The sequence below is a fragment of the Pangasianodon hypophthalmus genome, chromosome 12 (assembly GCF_027358585.1).
Source record: "Pangasianodon hypophthalmus isolate fPanHyp1 chromosome 12, fPanHyp1.pri, whole genome shotgun sequence".
Lineage (NCBI taxonomy): Eukaryota > Metazoa > Chordata > Actinopteri > Siluriformes > Pangasiidae > Pangasianodon > Pangasianodon hypophthalmus.
In genome coordinates, this window is record NC_069721.1 from 10461633 (window position 1) to 10488393 (window position 26761).

Here is a 26761-nt window from a genome sequence, read left to right on the forward strand (position 1 = left end):
GGTTAGTAGACTATTCTTACCATGAGTTTCTTACCCCAGATGTGCCTGATAGACTCAAATCAGTACCAGGTAGTGGTGTTTGATATTTGGCAATACCTTTAAGTTGTGAATGATGATGATGTAGAGAACGACTATTATAAGTATCAGAGTTATGTGCAGATGACATGTTAGCCTATTTACACATCAGTTTAAAAATAATAAATGATAATAATCGATTTATGATTGTTGACTTGGTTTCAGTCTCATTTAAACTGATACACCAATCTTAGTCATCCAGCTGAGTATGCTGAATTGAGTGGTGTTCATATGACTGTCTCTTCTCACTGATGGACACTGTAGAAGAGAGTTGACCAATTATGCATATCAACAGCGACTGCAGTCAGTAATTGCATACCTACGATATGCACGTCTATGTGAAGTGTACCTTATGAAATTAGGGTATTTACATGGTAGGTGTGGCGGCATGGTGGTGCAGTGGGTAGCATTGCTGCTTCACAGTGCTTCACTCTGTGCATGTTCTACCTGTGTTCATGTGGGCTTGTTCTGAGCTCTCCAGTTTCCTCTCACTGTCCAAAAACATGCAGGTAGGTGGACTGGATGGAGGACTGGTGATTCTAAATTGCCTGTAGGTGGGAATGAGTGTGTGAAAGTGTGTGTGCGTGGTGTCCTGCAATGGGGCATCCCATCCAGGGTGTATTCCCACCTCACACCCGGTGTTCCCAGAATAGGCCCCAGACCAGGATAAAGCAGTTACAGGAGATGAATGAATGACCAAGGTAGGTGTAGTGTAGACCTGCTTATTGGATTCTCAGATGAAGGAAAGCACGGGTGAAGCAGTGGACGGGGTAAGACGCCCTCTTCTTGCACAGTGTGGAGCTGCAGACAGCAGCAGGCTCAGTCTGGGCTCTGATTGCTCTGCTGAGCTCCACTGCGCCGCTTTAGCCAATCCCGTGTCTGTGTGAGTGACGCTGAAGCGGATCGGAGGAGCGCCCCTTTAACACACACACCCACACACACACACACGCACATACACGCACACACACAACGCGACGCACCAGAGCAGAGCGCGAGACGCTAACCGTTTCAGTGCTGTCAACAGACCAAATAAAAATCTTGCCCGCTTGTCATCGCGGCTTTCTCGGCTGTGCCATGTGAAACTTCCGGGAAGAATCTGGCGTCCTGGTCGAGGAGAGGCGCAGCGCTTTCTTCTCCTAACGTGCCCCGGGTTTTGTTTTCGGCTCGCGTCACGCTGTGCTTGATCGAACCTGCTCTGTCGGGGATAAAAAGCAGGAGCGAGCACACGCACATTAGATAAAGCGCGTTTGCTGAAGAGGCTCTGCGCTCATGCAGAGCTCCACTATCTCTCTGCGACCTGCCAGTTCCACGTTAACCCGTTTTATTTTGATGGACAGCAGTGAGTCGCACATTACACACTGCAAACATGTGCCGTTGCGTCTCTGTGGAGATTTTCATGGCGTCTTGTGATGCCTTTAAACTTTTTAAAAAATAGGTGCTCAATTTCGGAGCGCACCGTGACTCCTTTTACTTTGACTGCTTTAATGGAATTTGTTTGTCACTGGGCTGGATTACACTTGAAGCAGACGTGTTGTTGAGAAGGAACTGGTTTCACATCCACAAATCGCCACATCCCGGTTGAAGCTGGCGCATGAAAGCCACGCTGTGCCGTGCGTCCTGCTCAAATTGGCCACTCGCGTCGTGTGCACCGTGTGCGATGTAGCGCGCCTTCTCACTTTCCTCCTTCTCATTCCCAATAAATCTTGGGGCTTCACCGAACAAGAGGGCCTGAAGATGATCCTCTTCCGCAAATTCCGGGTCTTGATCCTGACCGTGTTCCTGATCGCATGCTCCTTGCACATCATGATTGACTTGTTGCCGCGGCTGGAGAGTAAAGGCACCGGCGGCTGCTCCTGCTCTCACACGCCCAGCGAGGATCCGCGCAACTGGGCCCAGCCTCCGGGCCGAGCCGCCGCCCCGGAACCTCTCCTGCCTCACAAACACACTCTGCGAATACTGCAGGACTTCAGCAACGAGCCCGGCTCCAACGTGTCCTCACACTCGCGTGAGAAGTTGAGCCTGGCCGGGGAGAAGACGGAGGCGCGGAGGACAGGTGAGCACCGCGCCAAGGCGGGACAGGAGCGCAAGCAGGAGGCGCGAGCAGCGGGAGCGAGCACACACTCCAGACTCGCAGCGCTGTTCGAGCACCCGCTCTATAAGAGACCTTTACCTGTCCTCACTGACCAGGACACACTGTTCAACGTCAACACCGACATCAGGTTTGACCCCAAAGCAGCGGACAACCAGGAGTGGTTAGTTTCTTCCTCTCTGCTTTTCTTTTATAAAGCCAAGCGTTAAAGCTTTGAAACCATTTCTTACACCCGTATTTATAACAGTTTATTTACTGCTTAGTACATACTCAAGTATCTGAGTTAAAGGATATAAACATGTCTTATTTAGATATTTACATAAATATCAAATACATATTATTTAAAATACACAAGTTTGTTTTACACAGAATATAGCCTATATTATTCTAAATATATCAGATGATGCATTTAAAATATAATAACATTACATTAAGTGCTGTTACTGCTGTTATTAACATAATATTCTTTTTAACTAATCAAAACGATGAACAGATAAAGTAATAACACCATAAAACCTTTGGCACAAATAATTACACTCTCACTTGCTGGTTAAATTGTAAGTTCTTGGTTCTGAAAAGCTTCTGAATTGTGAGTTCAGTCTTTGTTTAGTATCAGCAGCTGGTCCTATCAAAAGCGGTGTGTGTGTGTGTGTGCTCCACAGGCATGGACAGGAGAAGAATGGGGAGTACACCCCTACAGGTGAGCTCACCGCAGACTCCTACCCTAACTGGCTGCGCTTCCACATTGGCATCAACCGCTATGAGCTCTACTCCCGCCACAACCCCGTCATCGATGCAATGCTGAAGGACCTGATTACACAGAGAATCACCAGTGTTGGTAAGTCACAGCAGCGGGGTAATGTATGTGTCTGATTTCATGAATGCTATTAAACAAGACAGAGCATTGTTGGAGCTGGAAAGGTGACAGAGATGAGAATTTATAAAGATATTTTCTTTTCCTCAAACAGATGTGATGGGATTTTGTGCCTCGCTCATTGTGTGTAGGTGTACATTGACTGCAGGCTTCCTTTCATCTAATTATCAAAGTTAACTACACTGCAGTTTCAGTTTCATCGGCATTTAATTAAAATGTGAAACAAAAAGAATAGTGTTTAAATACATTGCATGTAAGCATTCAGTGCTATCTAATAAGAATCAGGCAGTGATTAGTGGGATGCAGCTGTGTTGGCACTCATACACACACACACACACACATACAAACACATACACACATTACTGACTAGAACAGTACATAGTTTACTTACACTGCACGGTGGAAAATTAAAACCTGTTAAGGTCAACAGCCTTTTTTGTTTGAACTCTGTGTCTTTATTTATGATTGCTCATTCTGTAGGCGGAGGCCTTTGTACCGAGGCCTGCCAAGAAATTCTCAACACGCTTGTTTCCTTTCTGTCTCCAAATTAATCAAATATATGTTCTGCACTGAATAGCGGCCATGTGACATTGTAACTTTAATAAGAAAACAGTTACTACATTAAGTGTGAGGCACTGCTGTGACTATGAGAGTTTATACGATGGGCTCATTCTTGTTTTCTCTAAAGCCATGAAATCTGGAGGCACGCAGCTGAAGCTCATCATGACATTCCAGAACTACGGCCAAGCGCTCTTCAAACCTATGAAGTAAGTACTATGTAAATGGCTGCTGCAGTGTGTGTGTGCATGCCTGCAAATTAACACACTGATGCCAGAAATCGAACTGTTAAAAAATAGTGTGTATATAAATATATACACACACACACACACACAAACTTCAGGCAGCAAATCTCTGTCACTCGCATGAAAAAAACTAAATGTGTGAGTTCATGAAAAAGAAATGTGTGAGACAATGTGTGAAAGGAAAAATGCCAGTGAAGAGAGAAGTGTGGAGATATATGTGTTTAGCCGTAAATATACATTCAAACAGTCTTTTATTTGATTTTCCATTATTATTTGTTTTCAGTTTGAGCTAAGCCACTTAGAAACATATTTTCTACTTGGATTTCCTCCAGGAGCAGTTGCTTTCAGAATTTCAGAACTAAAACACTGTTCTTTTGGCTCAGAACAAATGTCTGATGATATTAAAGGGATTGTAACATTAGTCACAAATAAGTGCTGGAGTCGGAGCTGCAGTGCGTAGAATTGTTTTGGCAAGCTATCCCCGTCTGGTTTATCCTGACACTTCTGATTATTTCTACCCTGTAAAATCGGCCTTGCTGTTTTGGGAGGTACGCTTTTAGCACTGCTGCTTTATTTAATTTGGAATCATCTTTCATTATAACCATTAAATAATGGCATTGGATTTGGGCCATTGATGGAGGATTTATGGTGGCCATCACAGTAGGTTATAGAAGGTGGTTTATCTTCTGTCATAAATATAGGTTACAATGGGAGGGTCGCTGTGTGTGGATTTGACGTGCCCCTCTCTACAAGTAATAATGGCCTCCCTATAATTTTCTCAAGCTATAAATGGCAGAAACTGAATCACCTCACTGTCGATCCACAGCCATAGTGCCATCTGAGTGCAGGTGGCCTGGCTGGTGAGATTCTTTTGGCTTTCATTGTTGTGTTTTTACTGCATTATAGCGACGCGCAGTTATATTTGGTGTCAGGGAGCTTGACGGTAATATAAGCTGTATGACTGATAAAATGATAATCATGATTATTTTATTCTGTATAGAAATCAAGAATGTTGAAAACAATTATTCAGTTAACATATGGTTTTTATTGCACTTTATTATTTTATATAAATAAAGATGCCACCAATCAATCAACAAAAATATCTAATGCTGTCTGATAAGGTAGCGTTCCAGTATCACAGTGGATTATGATCACAATTAAAAACTACTAACTGTATGTCCCTAATGTACAGGATGTAGACCTTATTAACTGTGACTGGTGTTGACCACCTAGTCATATAATCTTTCTCTTAAACTGGTAGACATGAACACTTTCAAAAATCAAGGCTGGCTGGGGTTTTCTTCACCCCAGCTTTATGAAGTATGTGAAGCACAGTAGGTCTATTTATAAAAGCAGATTTTTTTGTTCACACACATGTATTTGATGTGGGCTTTCATTGGATTACAGTCTTTTTAGCTCAGACTGAGGTTTGGACTGTGCTTAGCTCCTTTTCAATGGATCAGTCATGTCTAAAACACAAACCCGATTAGGTTCGGATAAATGTGGATTTAAAAAAGAAGTAAAAGAAGCTATACCCTGTCATCTAAACATAGCTGTTAATAATGATTATGTACAGTATGTAGGTTAACACCCCTTCATCTGGGTAAGGCTATGCAGCAGGTTGCATATGGTATACAGCAATTTATAGTACACAAATAAGTCTCCCACAGGACTACCTTCATCAACAGTGTGTTTGGTTTCTGCACAGGGAGTATTTAGGACAGATGAGAACAATGGTCCTTTGGTGAGAAGATAAATGTTATTAGAGAGCAGGGATCGGCATACAGTCTGTTCCTTCTATAATTAGCACAAAGCAAACAATCTACTCTGGCTTCTTCTGAGCTGGACCTCATTCCTGTACTTTATTTTCAAGATCTGTCATTTTAAAGTAAAAACCTCTCAAAATACAGCTTTATAATTTTTCCTTGCTTAGTTAAAAAGGTCAGGAGCTTGGATTTTTTTTTCTCAAGGGTTAGAGTACAACTCGAGTGTTAGATCCAGCGTATACAGTACTTTTGTGGGGGAAAAAAGCAGTGGCTGTTATGAGTTGTGTTTGTTTATGCCGTGCTTAAGTGAGGCCTTAGATCACTTTTTATTTTTGAATTCATCCATGGAGATGACCAGGAAAAGAGATAGTCCTTCCTGTGCATCCTTCTACTTTAGTGTTTTCATTTGCATTAAACTTAACCTATTTCTGAATGTGTTCCCGTACAGATAATCCTAGTTGCAGCATTTGTGGTTTAGTGAATCAGGTGCATAAAAATGATTCATGTCTGTCTGCCTATGTTTGGCATGCAGTCATATCAACCTCAACAGATTGCAAAATGGGATGAAATCCCCTTGACGCTTTTAAGCTACATTTTTCTGTTGTGGAAAGTTTCCTCCAAGACATTCTCTTCACAAGCTGCTTCAAAGCATCTGAAGAGGAGTAATACTACATAATGCACAAGATTGCAGAGGTGAGTTGAACATATTGATGGATGGACTGATAGAATATGAAGGTAATACTTTTGGTCAAATCTCCTACTCAATAGTTAAAGTATGACAAGCATAATAATAGACCAAGGAGCAATGAGTCATACTGTGTTGCAATAAAATAGCAGAGGCCAGTCTAAAAAACTTTCCATGACACCAAACACTGCAGAAAAAGATCTTTTCCTCTTGTGTGAAATGGAGACAGACGCTCATTAATACAATTCGTCTTTGTGCTCCAGTTGTTTGACATTATATTCTAGATGTCATGTGACCGGTAAAACATGTGCATGGTTTGTTGATCCACTTTCTGGTGTGGCTGATTGACCAAATTTGAGACAGTTATGTTTTCATGGAGTTGCATTATCGCAGTATGTTAAGTGTTAATTGTAGACAGTGGCAGGTGGTAAGTGTTTGCCTGAGATTTATCTCCAGTGGGAGAGGCCTTAGTGTTGATCCTTTATGTGGCTGACTGTTGCAGCTCTGCCAGCTCTCAGAGGAGCCAGACTGCTTTACCAGCACTGACATGATTCATACTTAATTAGCACCTCTATAAACACACAACAACAGATTTTGGACAGTTTGGCTGCCATTGATTACAATGTTTTTCAAAGAGTTCATCTCAGTGCGGTGTTTTGACAGTTCGGTGCCGATGACAGATGAAGAACCCTAATAAAAGACTTCCTCAAGAATGTTTTATACTCAGGTGATTGCAGACTTAACAGATACAGGCTTATGTATTTGGTTAACCAGAGACATGTAGTATTTAGCATGTAAACTAAAGGAAAGCTATTTGATGCATCCAGGAATAATTAAAAAAAAAAGAAAAAAGAAAAGAGGTTTCAGCATTTAAAATGTTGTGCCTGGATGACGAGCCACGGCTGATCATTGGATCTGCTTTAGCGCAGCAGACTACTGGCAGTTTTGGGGTAGCTGCCTTCCAAGCAGTTATTTCACTCTGAGCTTTGATTGTATGTGACATGCTGCATTAAGCCAGAAGTATAAAAATACCTCCCAGCCACTGAGCAAACTCATTGACTTCACACTGTACAACCTTATGCCAAACACAACAAGCTTGTTTGCCATGTAAAATATAACAAGCATATAGATAGCCAAACCTGCAGACCCGCCTGATGACCACTGTTCCCGAAATGTTCCCCTAACGTTTGTTTATTGCACGATTAGCTTTAGGAGATGAAGAAATGAACTGAACAGCAAACACAATGATTAGGCATGGTCTTAGTTAAGGTCCTTCATAATGAATCAGTGTAGGAATGTCTGATGAGCTACTGGATTTTGTGTATAGCAAAGTTTAATGGTGTGCACCTCCTCTGCACAGAGACCTAGATCTAGATCTCTCGATTTTCAAGATATGACCTTAAAGGTGTATTAAAGAATGACACATGATCTATGACTTGATCCCATCTATACTGGCTTTCCTTAATACTTCTCCTTAACAGATTTTTGAGAGACATATTGACTCACGTACTTGGTCTATAAATATCAAAAATGCGTTTACAGTGAGGTCCAAAATTTGAGACCACATTAAACATCTTGGAGTTTTGTTCATTTAAAACTGAAAATCAACAGAAAGGTTTAGAAGTGTGAAACATTTGAAACAAATAAGGGAAATGTTTTTTTATCTTGAATATAATAATAATATTGAAGATCCTGCGCTAATTCTAGTGCGGTATTTCAGTATTTAAATTTTAGCAAATTTGTGATATTGACCATATGAACTTCTTGAGTCTTGAGTCTTAAAACTCCGATGCATTTGAACTAATACGGATCATCAGGTTTTACACAACATCATGGTGTCCATGTCAGAAATATTTTCTGACAGTTCCAAATACTTATTCATGGTGAACATAACACACATGAGGGACAGCTGATTATATACATTTTGCACAGTAAATGTGCTGTAATTAAGTTAATTAAAGGTCAACAAATCATCATTATGATTCCTTCATATTTCCCAGCCCCACCTGTCAGATGAATGTGTTCCTTGGTTTTGTTTAATCACATTTTATTGGCTGCCAGCTGCTATGATGTGAAACAGAATTAACCAATCAGGATCATTCATGTTCTCCTGTTTGCATTTGAACCTGAATACCACAAGCACTTCTGCTATTGTCTGCCATCCAGCCAAAATGCATGAGTGTATCACACTTATTATTGCAATGTAAAGATCAGACAGTGATTTTATTTAGCATATTTCCTAATTCCCTCCTGAAATTAATTCAATACTACACCACTGCATCACATAACCTGTAGTTATAGTCAGGAGGTGTCCTGAGAAATAATTAGCCAATAATGAGGCAGAAAGGAAAAATTCAGCATTGTAAAATTTCTTGATTGTCAGTCTTAATTATAATGGCACAGGCGTAAGCTCTGAGCTTATTTTATTTCACAGTAGGACAGACTCTTTAATTGGCACTCCATGTACTAGGCTATGTGAAACTTAGCTTTGAATAAGACAGATAATTAGAGGACAACAGAAAGTGCACCACCATAACTCTATCGGCCCCTGCCAGTGTGAGGAGCAGTTCATGGCCCTGGACAAGGCTTAGAAGACATCTGTTGTGCATCTTAACTTGAAACACACACTGCTCCAGTCTTTCTGTGGACCCCAGGCTGACTCACACACTCTCTAGATCTGAGCCTGAGGTGAATTACCCATCTGAATGGCCTCCAATTTTCTGTACTGGCCATTCCTGCTTGTGTTACTGAAAAGTTGTGTAGGCAAAACCAGTTATGAATCTAGCCCTGGATTCAGATTCATAACCTTTCTCCTTCTTTCTGAAGTTGATGTGTTTTTCTGTATCTGGATAGTTGTTTTTGTCTCATCCTCACTGCTCCCTCTTCCCTGTGTGAGTCTCACAAGTTCATTGCAGATCATTGTGTTGTTGTTGATCAGTACCGCAGTTGTTACAGCAGAAGCTAGGAGGATTGCATGTATGCAGTAAGGCCCAGCATTAACAGCTGCCTGCTTTTCTGTCTCTGTTTTCAAGACTTATATAGATGATTGACCACAAAAGAGAGATTAATATGTGATAAAGCTGAGAAAAAGACAGTTTGCTATTCTGCTAGCTTAAACTAGTTCTTAGAAGCTGTTAAAACTGGAGATGAGGGCTAAAAGCACTAAAGCAAAACAAGCTTGCAGGAAATCATTGATCTGTTTACTCTGCAGAGATGAGCAGAAATGGAAAAAACACACACATTCGCCTGTTTGTTTTACAGCATATGCAAATATGAGCTTTGGAATCTAATTTGTGGTTAAAGCAGGGTGTGTGTTTGGGAACTAATCTCAAATCATGCAAAATAATGTGCATGTATTATTTCAGGCACAACAATAGTGCTGGCAGACAGCAGAGCACAGAGGAGGCACTTATTTCTGGAACACAAGTTTCACAAAATTCCAGTGTTCTCCGCCAGGCACCTTATAAATGGCATGAATCCAAGAATCTCACGTGAAGAGACTTGCTTCTTTAATCCTCCCCTAAAAACAGCCCATCATAGTAATATTATATAAGCCTTTGCTGTTGAATCATTTAAAGGACTTCATTTAAAAGGAGGGTTACAGCATAATACTTTCTGTGAGAGCTTGTCATCGTTTCTGTTATTAAACTGTTTTAATTGAGATGGATGTAAGAGTTGTGGTGGAAGTTGCGTATGAAGGAAAATGTTAACCACAGGCAGTCCGTCGCTCACTGTAGACTAAGTTATAAAGATTTTGTGGCATGAATGCAGCTATTCAAACAGCCTGAGTGTTTTGCAGTTTGCAGTTTGCAGGAAGATAAGTAGTTAATGTGTTTAATATGGACGCTGTAATGTTTATGTATTCAAATTCTGTAGTGGTAAATGAAGAGTGTTTTGTTTGTTTGTTTTCTCAAGGTACATCTGAAGGTTGTTTTTATACCTCTTAAAGCAGTGTGTCAATGCTAACAATTTTTTTATTTATTAAAGAACAGCGCATAATTCTTTTTACCCATTTATACTTATGTTGAATGTTGTGGAACATCTGCAAAACAAGTTACTTCCTGTTGTGTTATAGCAGCACCTCTCATAATAAGACAAAAAATGCAACTTACATTACAGAGAAACCACAAAATCCTATCCTGGAGACTTTCCTCTGTCACAAAACCCAAAGTTACAGCTTTGCCTCTGAGAGCTGACACTGGAGACTCCTTCCAAAAGGCCAAATAAACATCTCCTCACAGAAAACCACTGCATCTGCTATACAAGTCCCTGTGTAAGCTGTTATTATAGAATCAGTAACGTATCAGTGTGCACTGCATACATGTGAGTGCATTAATATAAACATGTGGAGGTTGGGGCCAGATGTGCCACAATGCACAAGCGAATGTGCAGTGCTGTTTTTGTATAACAGCACCATCTGGAGTGTGTTATACCTCTTATACCACAGCAATTTGTCAAAGATTACAATGTTTAATTTATTAATGTATGAAATGACACACATTTTAACAGTTTATAGTTAGATTTAATGTTGTGTAACAACAGAGGTTAGTTCCTGTTGTCACTTATGCTATAGCTGCAATAAACAGTCATTCTCCATCTATCTATCTATCTATCTATCTATCTATCTATCTATCTATCTATCTATCTATCTATCTCTTTCTCTCTCTCTCTCTCTCTCTTTCTCAAAAAAAATGCAGCTTGTCATTTTTACTGAGAAAACAGAGAGCTCCTCTCTGTCCTGAAGACTTTTCCCTCTGCTGATAAACTTCACAAATCACCATGACTGTTACAGAGCGCTTACAGCCGAAACTCCTTCCATGAATGTTACATAAATGTCTCCCAACAAAAAACATCACCACATCAACAATTTTAGTTTGTTTAACAACAGCCATTTTTTTTACAAATCTGTTTGTTATTAGCGTTACGTTGTTTGGAGTGTCCGTCCTGTGTATGAGCTGTTACTATAGAAAAAAATTTATTACAACGAGCACATTACTATTAACCTTGTCCATGTTACAGCCGGAACTACCTGTGCTGTTACACAAAAATAATGCACACCTTCTGACCAGTCAGATTCAAGAATAAAATAAAATGTATAATGTAGAATTATACATACATTATGATTTTATGCCTGTGGTGTGCACTATGAAGACACAAAGTGCTGTCTACTAAAAAACAGCCCATGTGCTGGGAAGTCCTTTCCCTGCTCTTTAGCTTGACCTATTCTGTAGTCAGAGAGCCTAGAGCCTAGGTAGTAGTAGTAGTAGTAGTAGTAGTAGTAGTAGGAGTTGTTGTTGTTGTTGTTTTTAACTTCTGTTCTTTGTGTTTTTGCTTGGAATATTATGAAAGGAACTTCTACATATAGCTGGAAAATGTGACCACATCAGACATCACTGTTGCCAAGGGTGTAGTGAATCTGTATTTATTTTTTTACTCTTTTGGCTTGTATTTTTTTTTTCTCACCAATAAAGTTTCACAGACTGTTCTCATAAATATTTAATGATCTCAGTTCTGCTTTTCTTAGAGTAGATGACATTTTTTTTATATTTCCGCCATGGTCTGTATGGCCAGTTCGCAACATGCTCATTGGCATTCACTGTGGATGTAATGTGAGGCTAAGGTTCTCTGAGCATTCCAGATTAAACTTTTATAGCACATATAGGTAAGCTATAAACCACATGGGGCATGCTGTTATAGGAAAATAATTAATGACAGTGGTGTGATGTGGGGTTACCCCTCCAAAGTTGATTGTTTTTCAGTAACAGCACATGTCAAAGTGTTTTATGACACATCGTTCTTTTTTTTAAATCTATTTTTGGTTACATTTAATGCTGTAGATGTCTGGAAAACAAGTTCCTGTTACTATATACATTATAACAACTATAAGCATTCGTTTCCTCATCAGTCTTTCTTTTTTCTCTGTTTTGAAGTTAAAAAGACAAAAATTACCAAGAAAACTCAAAATACAATGTCCTATCTCCTGTGGTGGAAAACATAATGTTACAGCTTTACATCTGACCGTGTCCAAGTCCATGCTGCAGCTGAGCTCTTATTTAAAACTTTTAAAACATTTCATGACCACAGACTAGGAAGTTTTTGTCCTCAGTTCAGTTAAGATTAAAATCTGAAGGAATGCTTTCATTTTATGTTGGTGTTTTGTGAAGTTTAATGATTTCTTTAAAACTAATGTAATGATATCACACTTTGTGATAAAGAAATTGCCTGTCTAGTGCTCTTTAGAGACCCGTAAGAGACCGAGAATCTGTTTTTTAGAGCAGATTTTCATGTTTTCTCAAATGCTTTAAGATCAAGATCAAGAACCGCCTCTTTTGTAATTAAGCATGAGGAAAATGAGAAAACAACTTGACCACAAGTCGAATCTTGCCAACAGCCAGACCAGACCAAACTGTATAATTACTCTGAAGTGTTCCTGCAATAAATCTGAATCCAGACATGAAAGAATTTAGGGAACATCTTTAATTATACACACGGAGAAGACTACATAAGCACGGTACCTTGGGAGAAACTTTATGTAGAAGTTATCTGAGGAATGCTGAATTTAAAAAAAAAAACTGGTAGGAACTTGCAAGTAATGATGTCTCCGAGCATATTCACACGTCAGTTCAAACGAACACTGGTTCAATTTCTTATTTAGCACAGTTTATTTGAACAAGTGAAAGCACTAACAGTAAAACACTGGCATGGGCCAGACTATAACACTAAGACCCCATGAGAAGGTCACTCTTGGTCTGCTTCCAGAAAGACATTTTTGAGGGAATAGAATCGATGTTTCTGTGTTTGACACATTATTATAGTAAAATGAGACTGTATTTTCTGACTTAAAATGGCTAAGGATTATATTTAACATCTTTTGGCCCAATGTTAAGTAGGTCAGTGTAAACTTTAAGTGAACTGGAGGTAAAATGAACAATGTGTTATCTCCCTGTTTTGGTCAGCACCAAGAAACTTGCATTACAGGTGTGATCACGCTCTCAGAGCTCATCGCGAGGAAGCCCAAAGCACAAACCTCAAAAAATGGGTTTGATGCTTCAAATATCCCACTGGAAATACATATGTGATATGACTCTAGGACAGTTTTTTGTGTGCTTATAATGAATTATTACACTTTGCCTGTAATAAATCAACTGATCATTATTCCCCTTAGATCTCTCTTAGTTAACACAAACAGAAATAGAGATGATTATTCGCTAAATAAAGTGACCCACCTCCATGCCTGATCTTTGTGTTGTCAGGAATTTCCATGGTTGCACAACAAGCCAGTATTTAGGTGGTGCTTTGGAAATTTGATCTCTGCTCTGTTTTTATCCAGAGGACCTCAGACAAGCCTGAGGTGGGACAGAGGAGACTCTGTGCTCCCATTGTCCTGCACTCTCGGCAATTGTCTGCCCTCTGATCACCCCTTTATCTGTAAGAAATCCATACCATGGAGGAAAAAAGTAGAGCGTATTAGCTTACAAGAGCAGTGAATTGAAGGTCTTTAGGAGGTACATTGACCCATTATAGGAGAGGTCGAGGGTGTATATTGTAAAGTGGGAATTTGTTTCGTTGAACGTGCCAGATTCATTAAAAATGCCATGCAGTGCTGGACCAGTGAACCACATCCTGATGTAATAGAGAAAGGAAAGAGTTAGTAAGGCTTGTATTAGAGAGTATATATATATATATATATATATATATATATATATATATATATATACTTGTCTATTATACTTTTCATATTATGATATTTTCATATAAAACCCCTGATAGCTTTTGCTTGCCTTGACAAAACTCATGCCATTATGTTTATTTCAGTATCGCTAATCAGAGCCGTATGGGTTCCAGATTATAACAGAACATTACCAATTCATGTGGGCAAGTGTGCAGTTATATAAGCCATAAAGACATAGGAATAAAGTCATTTGAGCAATAATTTTCAAAGATTTTGGTAACATGGAGGTGACATGAAGCTGTGCTTCATGAAGTACTCTCATTGGACATAGCAGTGATGTAGCTGTAATATTAGCAGGTAGCCTTTTTAATCTGATATTTGAACTGGCCCTAAAGCATATGGCAGTTGGTAAGTGCTTTGATACGTGCTTGCTAACATTACACTATTGTGCTTGCCTGGCAGTTCAACTAGCTAGAAAATGAAATTTACATGACATTTTTGACTTATATAAAATAATTCACATGAGCTGATATTGCTAATATCTCACAATATCACTACTAACTTTTAAACTGAATTGCACTGACTGGAATAATGCACAGTTTCTTCTATAGCAGCTTGTAGCCAGTGAAATTGGATTACAAAAAGACAAACATGACAGGTTCATTATATATCTCTCAAAGATATATAAGGCTTGTTTTACTCAATCTTTTAACTCTTCATGAACCTTGTTTTTGTTTGAACTGACATTATTTGTCCTGAGGATGATATTACTGCGTGAGCTTTATGGGCTTTGGGCTTTCATGAATAATCACTTTAAAATGTCTTAAAATAGCATGCCATGGTCCATGTGTTGTATTCTTTTCAGATTTAGTGTAGATTCATGTTTGAAACAGAAGGAGAACAAGCAGAAGTAAAAGAGCTGTCACTGCTTATATGTCATGCTGGTTCAGTAAGTCCGGAGGGCGAAGGCAATGTTCACTTGCCCCATCAGAGCACCAGCAAGGCATTTCTGTTACAAACTTCTCACAGCATGAGCTGCTTTTACAGTACCAATGACTGAGAGAAGCAGGACTTGCCTCACTCAGATGTTTCTTCCATCTCCTTGGCCTCTCTGAATCCCCGAGGGCAGCTGTTGACACTGTAGCCAAGTATGCGTAGGGAGATGCGTCCCAGCATCCCAGTGAAGAGGAAATGCCTTTCACTCATAAGAGCTCACAAGCCAAATTGTTTCTACACGTCTGCACCAGTGAATGTGTTCTGTGCATGTTTAAAATGTAAGTGATCTTTCAATCAGTGTCAAATCACAGTAGAAAGACAAAAGTGCTCAAGACCAATTGAAAAAAATCAGTCAAACCTTTTTTATCAAGTGCTGAATTGTTATCAATAATTATCACTCACTATCAGTAACCGTGTTTTCCTCCTCAGGGTCACGGTGAATACAGATCCCAGGAACGCTGGGCATGAGGTGGGAATACACCCTGAATTTGACTACAGTCAATTATCAATATTTTTTAAATGCCTAGTAAAACCGTCTAAAATTCCTGTTAGCAGCACTCAGTGGCTGTGGCTGTGGTTCAAATGTGGCACTTAAATTTCCTCCAGTCATCTTACTTTATCTCTTTCTACATTCTCTCTCTCTCTCTCTCTCTCTCTCTCTCTCTCGTTCTCTCTCTCCCCTTTCTGCCCCCACAGTGCACTCTGGCCTCAGATGTTGGCCATTAACTTTCACCGAGCTGCTCTGTAATGTGAAGGAATGGTGTGCCCTCGGCACAGTGAAATTGTGACTGGGTCATCGTTAACACATGCCGCTCTAATAGCCTCCCTGCGTATCTGCTTGATGTGCAGCTGTGTTTGCTGCACCGCTGCTGATGACCCTACAATGACACAAATAATGTGCTTGGGTTATCCTATTAAGAGCCAAGGTAGAGAGAGGAGGAAAGCAGCTATGTGTAAAGCACAGAAGCAGCTCTCTGAATGCCAAATCGAGCTAATCCCTGCATTTACAAAAAGATACACTTTCCTTAAGCTTTCACACAGGCAACCAGTCTCACTGATCCGAGAATATTTTCCGGCTGCTCTCATACAGATTACTCTTATTGCTGATATATAGAGTCTTCAGATATTTCAAATCCCTGCACTTCTTACACAGATCAGATGAATTCTTTATAGAATGAAACCCCATAAAATCCTGGCTTATTATTCAGTTATTCTTCTTAAAGCAAAGTAACTACTATGAATTATTCAGTAAGTACACTTAAAAAAAATAGTTCCATCCAGTACCCTTAAGGGCTCTTTAGTATGTCTTTCTGGGATATGTATGGAGGCTACAACCCCTTATGAATTATCCAAAGAATCTTTAAGAAACTTTTTTAAAAATTGTAGAGTCAAGTAGGAATGGCATGTAGTTACGCAAGTGAGAATTCAGTGTTTTTAATCACTGTAAACAAAATATTAGTGATTTTCTGTCCATTTGCTGTCAAACATTCACTCAAGGTTCTAATTAACTTATGACTGTAAGACAATGGTGGAATGCCAGAGATTCCTGGTAATGCCTCTTAAAACATCCTGCTCAAAGGAAGGGGAATAAAGGAATAGTTATAAATTATGTAAAGCCTACTCTCAAGATGTTCAGTCACATCCTGCCGTGCGACTCCACTCTTACAGCTCTGTGCCATCCTCTTGTGTTTTCCCTTTGGAGGATAAAGCTTAATGCTGGACCTTGAGATTTTCCTCAGAAAAAAGTCTTACTTCAGCGTTCCTCCCCTGCTGCTACACAAAGGCTGATATTCAGGCTTTGTTTTAACACTAGCAGAGAGTTGCGTGTATCGAAGATGTCAGCTGATAGTGTCCTCCTCCCTTTAAATTCGTTACTCCGTGCCCTTTATGCCCTTCTGCTGTGGTCCAGCACTGGATTTCTGTGCGCTCAGCTTGTGATGTTCCCCCGCTGCTAGATAAATGCTGTTTTGCTATCCGTGGGGAAGAGGAGCCTGAGGAGGGACGAATAAGGTAGACTACGTGCACAGAGTGCAGAATCAAAAATGGCAGATTCAAGCTCTCTAATTAGTGGTAATTGCTGTATAGGCAAAGCAATTTGCTTGTTTTCTCTTGAGAAATGTAAATTGTACACCTTTAAGGCTTTGCTCTTAAACTATGATCATGACCTCTGAATGAGAAACTGCCTATATTTCTTAGATGTGCGTGAAAGGTCAAGCCAGTATATTAGCAGACTGTAGTAATCACTGATAAAGCAGAAGAAAGGAACAAGTATGTACACTGGCTTCTTAGAAAAACATAATTAGTGTATGATCTAGTTATATAACAGTTATTGTCAAACTGTGTCCTATTAACTGTTATTGGATTACTCTGAATTACACGTAGGTTTACATCGATGTGCTGTATTGGTGTTGTAAGAAGTGCAATTTTATAACTGATTTTAAAGAATCAGGTTACATTTACCAAAAAGAGGACAATTCCTGCCCATCTCATGCTTTAGGTGTAGCTGATGATGGTGTCTGCTTTCTCTGTGCTCCAGCAGACAGGCTGAGATTTAATGATCAATTCCAATTAGACAGATTTGTCTGGATCTCAGCCCAAGCATAAATAGAGCTCATACTATGTGTGTTTTTAAAGTTAACATAAATCCATGTTGTTCAAAACAGGCATTGTGCAATTCATTTTTAGATCAACAAGTTATGGCAGTTGAATCTGGTTGTGGCATATTTAATCACCAAAACAAAGATTTCAGTCTGTAACGTGTCGTCTGCTATACTATTTCTGTCTTACTTCCCTTTATGCTTGCCTGGTATTCAGTTAATTATCCTTAATGTTCATAGTTTGGAAGCAGCTCCAGTATTGGCTCAATGTTTCTGACTGCGTTCAATAACACCTCACTCACTGGCCACTTTTTTATTGACTTGTAAAGATGAATACAGTCAATTTCAAGTCCTTGTATAATGCTAAAAACACTTCCATGATTTGAATCATTCCAAAAGATGGTATCTCAATAACATAAGTCACAATCAGTCACAATATGTCACCCTCTGCCTTATTATGATGTCTAAGTTCCTCTCAGACATCAGGCATTTAGTGTGTATTCAGGCTCAGAGAATTCCAATCAGAGCCTCTCTGCTGTCTCAATGGGTTTTTTAAAATGAGCCATGCTGCTTTGAGGCATACCACATGCTAAGGCTGGGTACTCCGATTCAGTTTCCAAAAGACATATACCACCGAGCACAAAAATATGTAAAATTCCATGCCCAAGTTTGCTACAAATTAATTTTTCAAATGTGGTTGCTACTTGCATGCAAAACATGAAGAGCAATTTCCCAAACATGCTCAGTATTCTGGCTGTCAAATCTAGTGAAACATATGATGCAGTGAATTAATTTATGTTATTGTATGTTGAATTTGGCAAACACATGATGTTAGGCTTCAGGTAATTGCAGCCTCAGACACTCCACCCACAGGCCACAAAGCCTCTGATATCATTTGTACACTTTTCTGGAACAAAGCTTCAGAATGGGGATTGGCTGTCCATGGTTCTACGTATAAGAACTTCTGTGTGGTAGCAGAAAAAGAAGCTTCTAAACACTGCATCCAAATGAGGTGTTTCATCAAAGAAATTTTAATTAAATGAAAGGCATAATTTCAAAGGTTATACATTTCCAGGAAGGTCCCACTCAGATGTTACTGAAATCACTGCTATAGTTCATTTTGGCTGCCATTACACACCTCATTTTGCTTCTAATAACAGCAGGCATCTTATTTTTAATTTGTAATTGCGTAGAGCCAAGGGGTGATATGTTTTCAAGCCTTTTGGCAGTACTGCATATGAACACTGTGATCAAGCTGAGTAAGTCTAGGAAGCCACAATCTAGTGCTCCAGTGCACTTTATAACCTCACATCAGACATCAGCAGCACCTGCCTGAAGCAAGGTGGGTGGGCAGTGCTGGCTGTGTACGTTTGTAAGATCCTGGATGCATTATCAGACAGAGAAGCAGCAGCCATGGCTGGTAAATCTGTCAGAGATTATGTGCAGATGATTGATTCCTCTTTATGGTCCGCTGATCTGGCTGGAATATTTACAGGATCCCATTATGGGAGTGATGGACCATGGAGGGTTTGATGCAGCAGGATGTTTAGGCCTGCCTGTCGTTCAGCTTGGTGGGTTACTTTCAAAGGCAGAAAGGATTGGTTTTCTGATTGTTGCAGCTGGGCTGTCAGCCTTCTGTCATTTTGAGAGGGCCTCTTTAAACTGACACATAGTCAGTTTTGATAGTGAGGAGAAATCGATTGCTGTCTTGGCCACCTGTTGCTTTCCACAAAGGTACATTTATCCAAAATATCTAACAGTCTATGAGTTCTATGATAGTGAGCTTTAGGCAAAACTGCCTGCTACAAATCTGAACTCAGAGAAACACACGTCCTCCTGGAGCCCACACCATCTACTCATGTTCACACCAACACTTTTCCCACACATGTGCTGACTGAAGGCAAACAGCTGGCCTCCTATATCTGTGTATCTGTGCTTCACATCCCGGGGCACTGCTGACAGTTAGTGAGAGACATGATTGAGGGAGCGATATAGCGTTCAACATAGAGTACTACTACCCAAACAGTAATGTTCCCTTTTAAATATACCAACACAGAAACAGCAGTCTTGCTGAAACATACATATGCGCATAGACACACTCATTCATGGATAAAAATATATACCGGCCCCAGACATGCACAAACATAGACACCCGAGCCTGAGCTATGGCTCCAAATAATAAAAAAAAAAAAACAAAAACAGAATCTTGTGACTGTCCAGAGACAGAGCGGAACATGCTTAGCTGCTTGGTGGAATTTTTACAGCATGGCCGAGTATTCATCCTCCCATAAAGCAGACTCAAGGCCGTCGTAAGACTCTCTCAATAAACAGCTTTGCCAGCACTGTCAGGCACGGCACTAAATAGTGGCCATCTGGGCTGAGCTGAGCTCGGTGCATGTGTGGATGAGTGCAATGGCCTCAATTCTCGCTCGGGGCCAACGCGCCCTTCACAAGTGAAACTGCACCAAGTGCTTTAATGTTGAATGTGAGAAAAATGATAGCAGCGTTTTGTCTGACAGGCCTTTTCAGACACCACCACCACCATCTCTGCTTCTGTTCCACACCTCTTATGTTTTGTAGCTGCACAGACAGAAATTGTGGTGAAATGTGGTTAAGGGCATTTCACCTCCTTGAGTGCCGTTCTAACTGTGGCTCAGGTGGAGTAGTGAGGCTGGTAAAAGAAATTACCTCCTGGCGTAATGTGTTACCTGTTATCACCAACATGCGAGTGAAAGCTGCTTTATTTTCTCCCAGGTACCCCTCATACCCTTTCCAGCAAGAACCGCTCACTCTACAAGAGCCTGGGCATTAGCTCCAAAGGTCATCTCTGTATGCTCCAGCAGAGTTTAAACAATGCTCCGTTTGCTAATCATAGTAAAGTCAAAAAGTCCCAGTGCAGTCCCAGTGGAAAGTGCACATGAATTGATGAAGTTTAGCATGTGGTTCAGCAACATGTGCTTTCAGTGCTCAGTTGTTCCACTGTATCATATTAACTGGAATGATGGAGTAAGCTTTTAGAGCATGTACAGCTGCCATGCATGTGTATTGTTCCTGTTCTCCAAGCAATTATCAATGACACATGTTTAATGGTATTTACTGAGCGAAGGGCCGGTGAGGGATTCAGGCAGTATGCACAGTCACAGCTGTTTCTCGAACCGTTAATCTGTTCTTGCTGATTTTCTCGTGGTATCAGATTTTGTATTGTGCACACCTTTTGTGCTCCCACACCCCACGGCATTTTGCTATCTGCTTCCTATTTTTTGCTTGCTAAGCAAACAGGCAACTTTTTTTGCTGGCATGGTCCTCTAAGCCTTTGGTGTGTGTGTGTGTGTGTGTGTGTGTGTGTGTGTGTGAATCTATGTGCACCTTGTGTGTCCTTTGTGCCAGTAAGCTGTCTGCCTGTTAAGAGTAAACAGTGTCTTTACACCCATGCAAAGTGCATACTCAGCATATGTTGATAGCTCATGAGGTCCTTGTCTCAGCAGACTTTAATTTTAAAAAGGCTACACTCTAAACACACATCTCAAAGGCCCGTCTTTGCTTTCTCTGAAATGGGTGTCAAGTGGGAGGCCAGTTTATGAGAGACGTTGTGTTTTATGATCAACCACGGTCTATGAGTTGTGCATCAGGACTGGAACAAAGATGTGGCTAGACCAGGCAGTTTTTATTCTCATGGGGCAGTGAGATATGAATCTAGTTGAACAAAGAAAGGTCATGTATATAAATAAGGGAGTGTACTGGACGTGGTGGGGTGCTTCGTCCTGGGCAGGGTCAAATTATTTTGGCTTAAATGACTAGAACCAATGAAGTTAATTAGAAAATACACTATATGGCCAACTGTATGTGGACACCTGACAATCCCAATCCCACCTGTATATGATTATTCCCCAAAGTGTTGCCATAAATGTTTTCTGTAGCATTACAGTTTCCCTTCACTGGAGCTAAGAGGCCAAGTCTAAACATGTCCCAGCATGACTGTGCCCCTGTGCACAATGTGAGGCCCATGACGACATGGTTTGGCAAGGTTGATGTGGAAGAACTCAAGTGGCCTGCACAGAGCCCTGACCTCAACCCCACTGAACACCTTTGGGATGAACTGGAATTCTCCAGGCCTTCTCACCCAGCATCACTAATGCTGATCTCACTAATGCTCTTGTGGATGAATGAGCTAAAATCCTCACAGCCACACTCCAGAATCTAGTGGAAAGTCTTCGCAGGATAGTGGAGGCTGTTATAGCAGCAAAGAGAGGACCAACTCCATATTAATGCCTGTGGTTTTGGAATGGGATATTCAACAAGCACATATGGGTCTCATGGTCAGGTGTCCACATACTTTTGATCATATAGTGTATCATGAGCAGGTACAAACCAAAACAACTGCGGGAGCTGGCAGGATCTGCTTGCTAGCCGGAATGAGGAAGAAAAAATACCACCTGGAGCCTGAGCCTCCTTCTCTCTCTCTGTCTCTCTCTCTCTTAGCTCTTTCATTCTTTGTTTAACTATAACCTCAATCTCTCTGTTTGCAACACTGGTATACACACCTATTTCTTTTTAAAACATATTAAAATCTTTTCACAGTTACCCATAAAGCTTTGTAGCGCACATTGTGAGAATGTCCCCATTGTCAGAGGTGTATTATGTCCCATGTACTGGGTGGATGATTTTGATCTTATGACCTTCTGACTCATATCTGGTTTCCTTTGTTATCATTTCCTAATCCAGCAATGAAGTGGCATGTTTTTTTCTTCAGTCCTTTCTGAGCTTTTATGGGAAGAAATGAGCTCTTCCCGCTCCTGCTTAACAAGGCAGTTTAGGGAGGCAGTGCAGCAGGAGGGGTTTTGAGGATCTCCAGCTCCACGGCTTCTCCTCAGGTTCCGCCAGACACATGCCACACTTTCCCACACTTTCCAGTCAGGACCATTTGCGTTGTGGATCAGACGTCTGATAGTAGAATTATAGATTATAGATTATACAAATAGCATGATAGAGTATTAGTTCTGTTAGTTAGTTCTGTTGCTTATATTGAACAACATAGTTGGTAACAAATATTTTTAATTATATCATTAAATATCAGAATATTTAATAATAATAATAATAATAATAATAATAATAATATCATTTGAGTGCAAGTGACATTATCAGGATGTGTGATAATATCAGTAACATGTCAGCAGTGTCAGATAGTTGCTAAAAATTTCTTCAGCAGGAAGAATATATACTTTTATGTCACTATATTAGATGTGTTATCTCATATAGTGAATAAACAGGTGCTTTTGATCTGTGCACAGGAAATCCTATTTCAAATGACACTTGACGCAGAGAGGACGTAATTCAGGAATACAACCTGGGGCTTCAGAGTGGCACAACAGAAATGCGTTCACCCTATTGTCTGGTAATTGTGAGTTCGAATTCTGACAATACCACCAAAGCAACCACCAATCATGGCTGTAAATTAGCCATAATCTCTGGGTGGGGTGGATGACATACTGTTTCCACCCTACTAATCACAGTGACAAAAGCCAATCATGGGTGTCTGTGAAATTATTTATGCAGAAGAGAGCACATAGCGGTTTAGCACATAGGACACAGTGGCTAGCTTCATGCGCCTTGGAAGAAGCACATGTTAGCCTCCACCCTCCCAGGTTGGTAGCTGTCATATGATAGGGGATAGCTGGGTGGTAAGTGGGAATTGGCCAAGACTAAATTACAGAAAAAATCAGGGGAAAATCCAAAAAAAAAGGAAAAGAAAAGAAAGGAATACAGCTTTGGGTGGGACATCAGTCGTTCTCGGGGCACCATGTCCACAAACATTAACACCAAGGGGTAATTCACTCTAGCCAATCCACCTACTGGCATGTTTTTTGAAGGTGGGAGGAACCCGGAGGAAACCTTCCTGCACACGGGGAGAACATGCAAAGAAACTCAACACAGACAGTAACCCAAGATCAGGATCAAACTGGGGACCCTGAAACTTTGAGATAGGAATGCTACCTGCTATCAAATTAGTGCTTAAATATTCATTCATACATCTTCAGTAACGGCTTCAACCTGGTCAGGGCTATGATGGATCCTGATCCAGGAACACTGGGTGCGACGCAGAATAGCAGTGAGCCACTAGCACTAGGAGCACAAGCTGCATCTCTGAGGAGCACAGAGGAATGTGGACTGTCTCTGGCAGCTTCGGTGCTAGCTTATTTAATGATCACTGCATATGTCATCCTCACAGCTGTGTCTGGAACGAACAGCCAGAACAGGATGGCACTCCACGCGGAAATATTGCCATGAACCCTGAGAGAGCTAGTGCCAAGTTTAGTAAGGGAAGAGCCTCTTGGTTGACATTTAGATGTGAGAACCCAGAGCGAGGCAGAAATCTCGTGTGGGTCTGAAATGAGCCCTGCTGGAAACATCCCAGTACCAATGTATATGATGTAAAAATATCCTGACCAGAAAAATGCCAACCCTTGTTGATATTCCCTACCTACATTGTGTTAAAGCAATAAAATAAAAATAAAAATAAAAACTAAGTGAAAAAAGGCAATGACAGGAAGACAGTTATAAGAATAACAACATTAACAGTACATTGTGTCTCTTGCACCATCACTGCTTGACACCTCTGGAGAAGTTTCTGAAAGTGCTGGTGTGTGTGTGTGTGTGTGTGTGTGTGTGTGTTGTTCTCTCAGGGGCCCTATAAAGTTCCTTCAGTTAGAAGACAGAAGGTCATGTTGTGATCCAGAGCATCTCACAGGTGCTCTATGGGGTTAAGGTTCAGGAATATGAGACCAGATCTTGGACTGTTGACCATTTGTCCTGCCAGTCTGCTGAAACTTCGTCTGCTGTGGCAACACTGGCACATGACACACCAGCCTGCAGCATGCTAGCGTCGCTCTCACTAACTTCTCATTATAGTTAGGACTATGGTACATACCTGAAACATATATGGCCTTTAGGCAGCATCTTAAACTTTGAATGAAAAAAAGCAAATTGATACCTTTATAACAAAAGACAATCTATAACTATGGTGTTTTCATCCCAGACATGTTTTCTTTTTGGTGTAGTTTTTCATTCTATGAAAGACAAATATTATCACATTTTACTCTGATACTCCCTGTACATTTTATGTGTGGTATGTGATCCTCAATAATCAGTTCTTACTATATAGGATGGCATGCGTTTCTTATTATTGTGATATTTCAGCACTGTTCAGTATAGCCAAAGATTTAGAGCTTCATGAGCTTACACAGTTTTTCCTCTAGCCCTAGCTCTCACCTCTGACTAAATTTGGCTGTCATATGTCAGGTACCTTTGGGATAGATTTTAGGAATCCAGAAATAGGTAGAGGGTAGATGTATCCCAAAATGTTTTTTACAGCCCACAATGAACTCTCTCAGAGTGAAATGATGTGGGGCTTTTTTTTTATCCAGTGGGGACTAAAAGCACATGAACCTTTGTTTTGCAGGCAGACACGGGAGCAGGAGACGCCTCCGGATTTCTTTTACTTCTCTGATTTTGAGAGACACAATGCCGAGATTGCAGCTTATCATCTGGACAGGTAAATATTCCTCACCTGGTGCTGTAAATGTCAGACATTTTGCTGAATAATATTTTGTGTTTACATGTATGCGCTTGTATTTACACCATAAACAATTGCTGTTAGAGCAGAATTTTACAGTAGCGTCCTGTATTACAAATTATCAATAAACTCCAATAATAGTATAATGAATTGTTTACATCAAATTACTGGAGATAGGATTTTCCTGAATAATTGTACAGTTGACCTTGTTTACGTTGATGCCACGATGAGCAAAGTTTCACAAGTGATGGAATAAGATTCAGTAATGGTTTAAGGGCTAGATTAATAAGATTATTGTACAGGATATTAAATGGCTACGTATAGGCTATTTTAACTGGTTTGTTACGTAGGACACGTCGTATGCTAATGCTAGTTGAAATAGTGAAATGTGAGCGTGAGGTGAAGCTAATCTGTTGCATGAGCTGGGGAAGTGTTCTTCTGTTATTCAGAATATTGCATTTGTCCTTAGTTAGTGTGCACTTTGAACTGTGGATGCTCGGGAGAACCTTTTTGGTAGACAGCAGGGTTGCCAGGTCCATGTTTTTCCCAGTGACGTATTTTAATATACAAGGGTAGGTCGAACAAACACCTTAATTTATTTATTTTGTGTTGTATGGTGCGTATCATAAAAGTGTATCAAGGTTTAAGGTAGCAGTAGAAGGGGCTACTGAGAATAATGGGCCAGTAGTACATTTTTACTTTTGCAGCTACACATTTTATGTACTCTTTCTCTAATTTATGTCTCACTTTGAAGGTTTCATTTGACTCACCCTTGTATTTTATATCATTTTAAATATTTAGTTGTGTGGTTTATTTATAAAAACTGATAAGCTTCAGGACATATAAAAAGGTTTATTTGTGTACTCTTGGTTTAATGATTTACAGTAGTTTATTGTATAATTTATTACTGTAAAGGTTTTTACAGTGAGATATAATCCCTGTGAAATTGCATTAGCATTATTACATTGCATAAATTAAGTTTTACAGCTTTAGCCTTTAAGAACGTTAGGAATTTACTGTAAAATCTACAGAACCCTTTTACAGTATACATGTATATGTCTAGGATTTGTTTGCAGGAGGATGTTCCACTGTGAAATCTGACATACATGTGTGAATGTGTGTGTGAGGATGCACGTTTGTAGAGAGTGCAAAGGAACACTGTGTGTACGAGAGCGTGTGTGTGTTCGGGAGAGTAAACAGACTTAACATGGAATCCACAGAGCCCAGGGTGACTCACTCAAAGTCAATGCAACTCCCAAGCGCACTTCAAGACTATCCTATGAGCTGAAGGATACATACATACAGTCAGATCTGGATGCACTGGGGTCACTGACAAGAAGGGAAACAGAGGGAAAAGACTTCAGTCAGTCAGTCAGTCAGTCATGGGCATCTCTTATTGTCATGCCATTGTAGGTATAAAACTGGATGCTTAATTTTGGAGAATGATTTCCCTTTTTACTGAATCTTCCTACCTCGTATTAATTGTGTAGTTGTGAGCCTCTTGCACTCTGTTCATGTGGATTTGATTGTATTCTTCTAGGATGAAATGTAACGATCGAGCAGGCCCAGCCCAGTACAGCTCAGTTCAACCTTCCTATGCTCTCTCCACACATCTGGCCCTCAGCTGTAACCTC

At 40.3% G+C, this 26761-nt stretch overlaps 1 protein-coding gene across 1 annotated transcript in view; it reads left to right on the plus strand.

The window, feature by feature from the left end:
- The first annotated feature begins 927 nt into the window (after positions 1–927).
- Positions 928–26761, plus strand: part of fam20cb (FAM20C golgi associated secretory pathway kinase b) — a 32260-nt gene continuing 6426 nt past the window's right edge. Inside the window, exons 1-4 of the mRNA XM_026915305.3 lie at positions 928–2327; positions 2827–3002; positions 3727–3805; positions 25014–25106. Of these exons, the coding sequence (XP_026771106.1) occupies positions 1810–2327; positions 2827–3002; positions 3727–3805; positions 25014–25106 (866 nt within the window). The 5' untranslated portion in view covers positions 928–1809. The remainder of the gene's footprint in view (positions 2328–2826; positions 3003–3726; positions 3806–25013; positions 25107–26761) is intronic.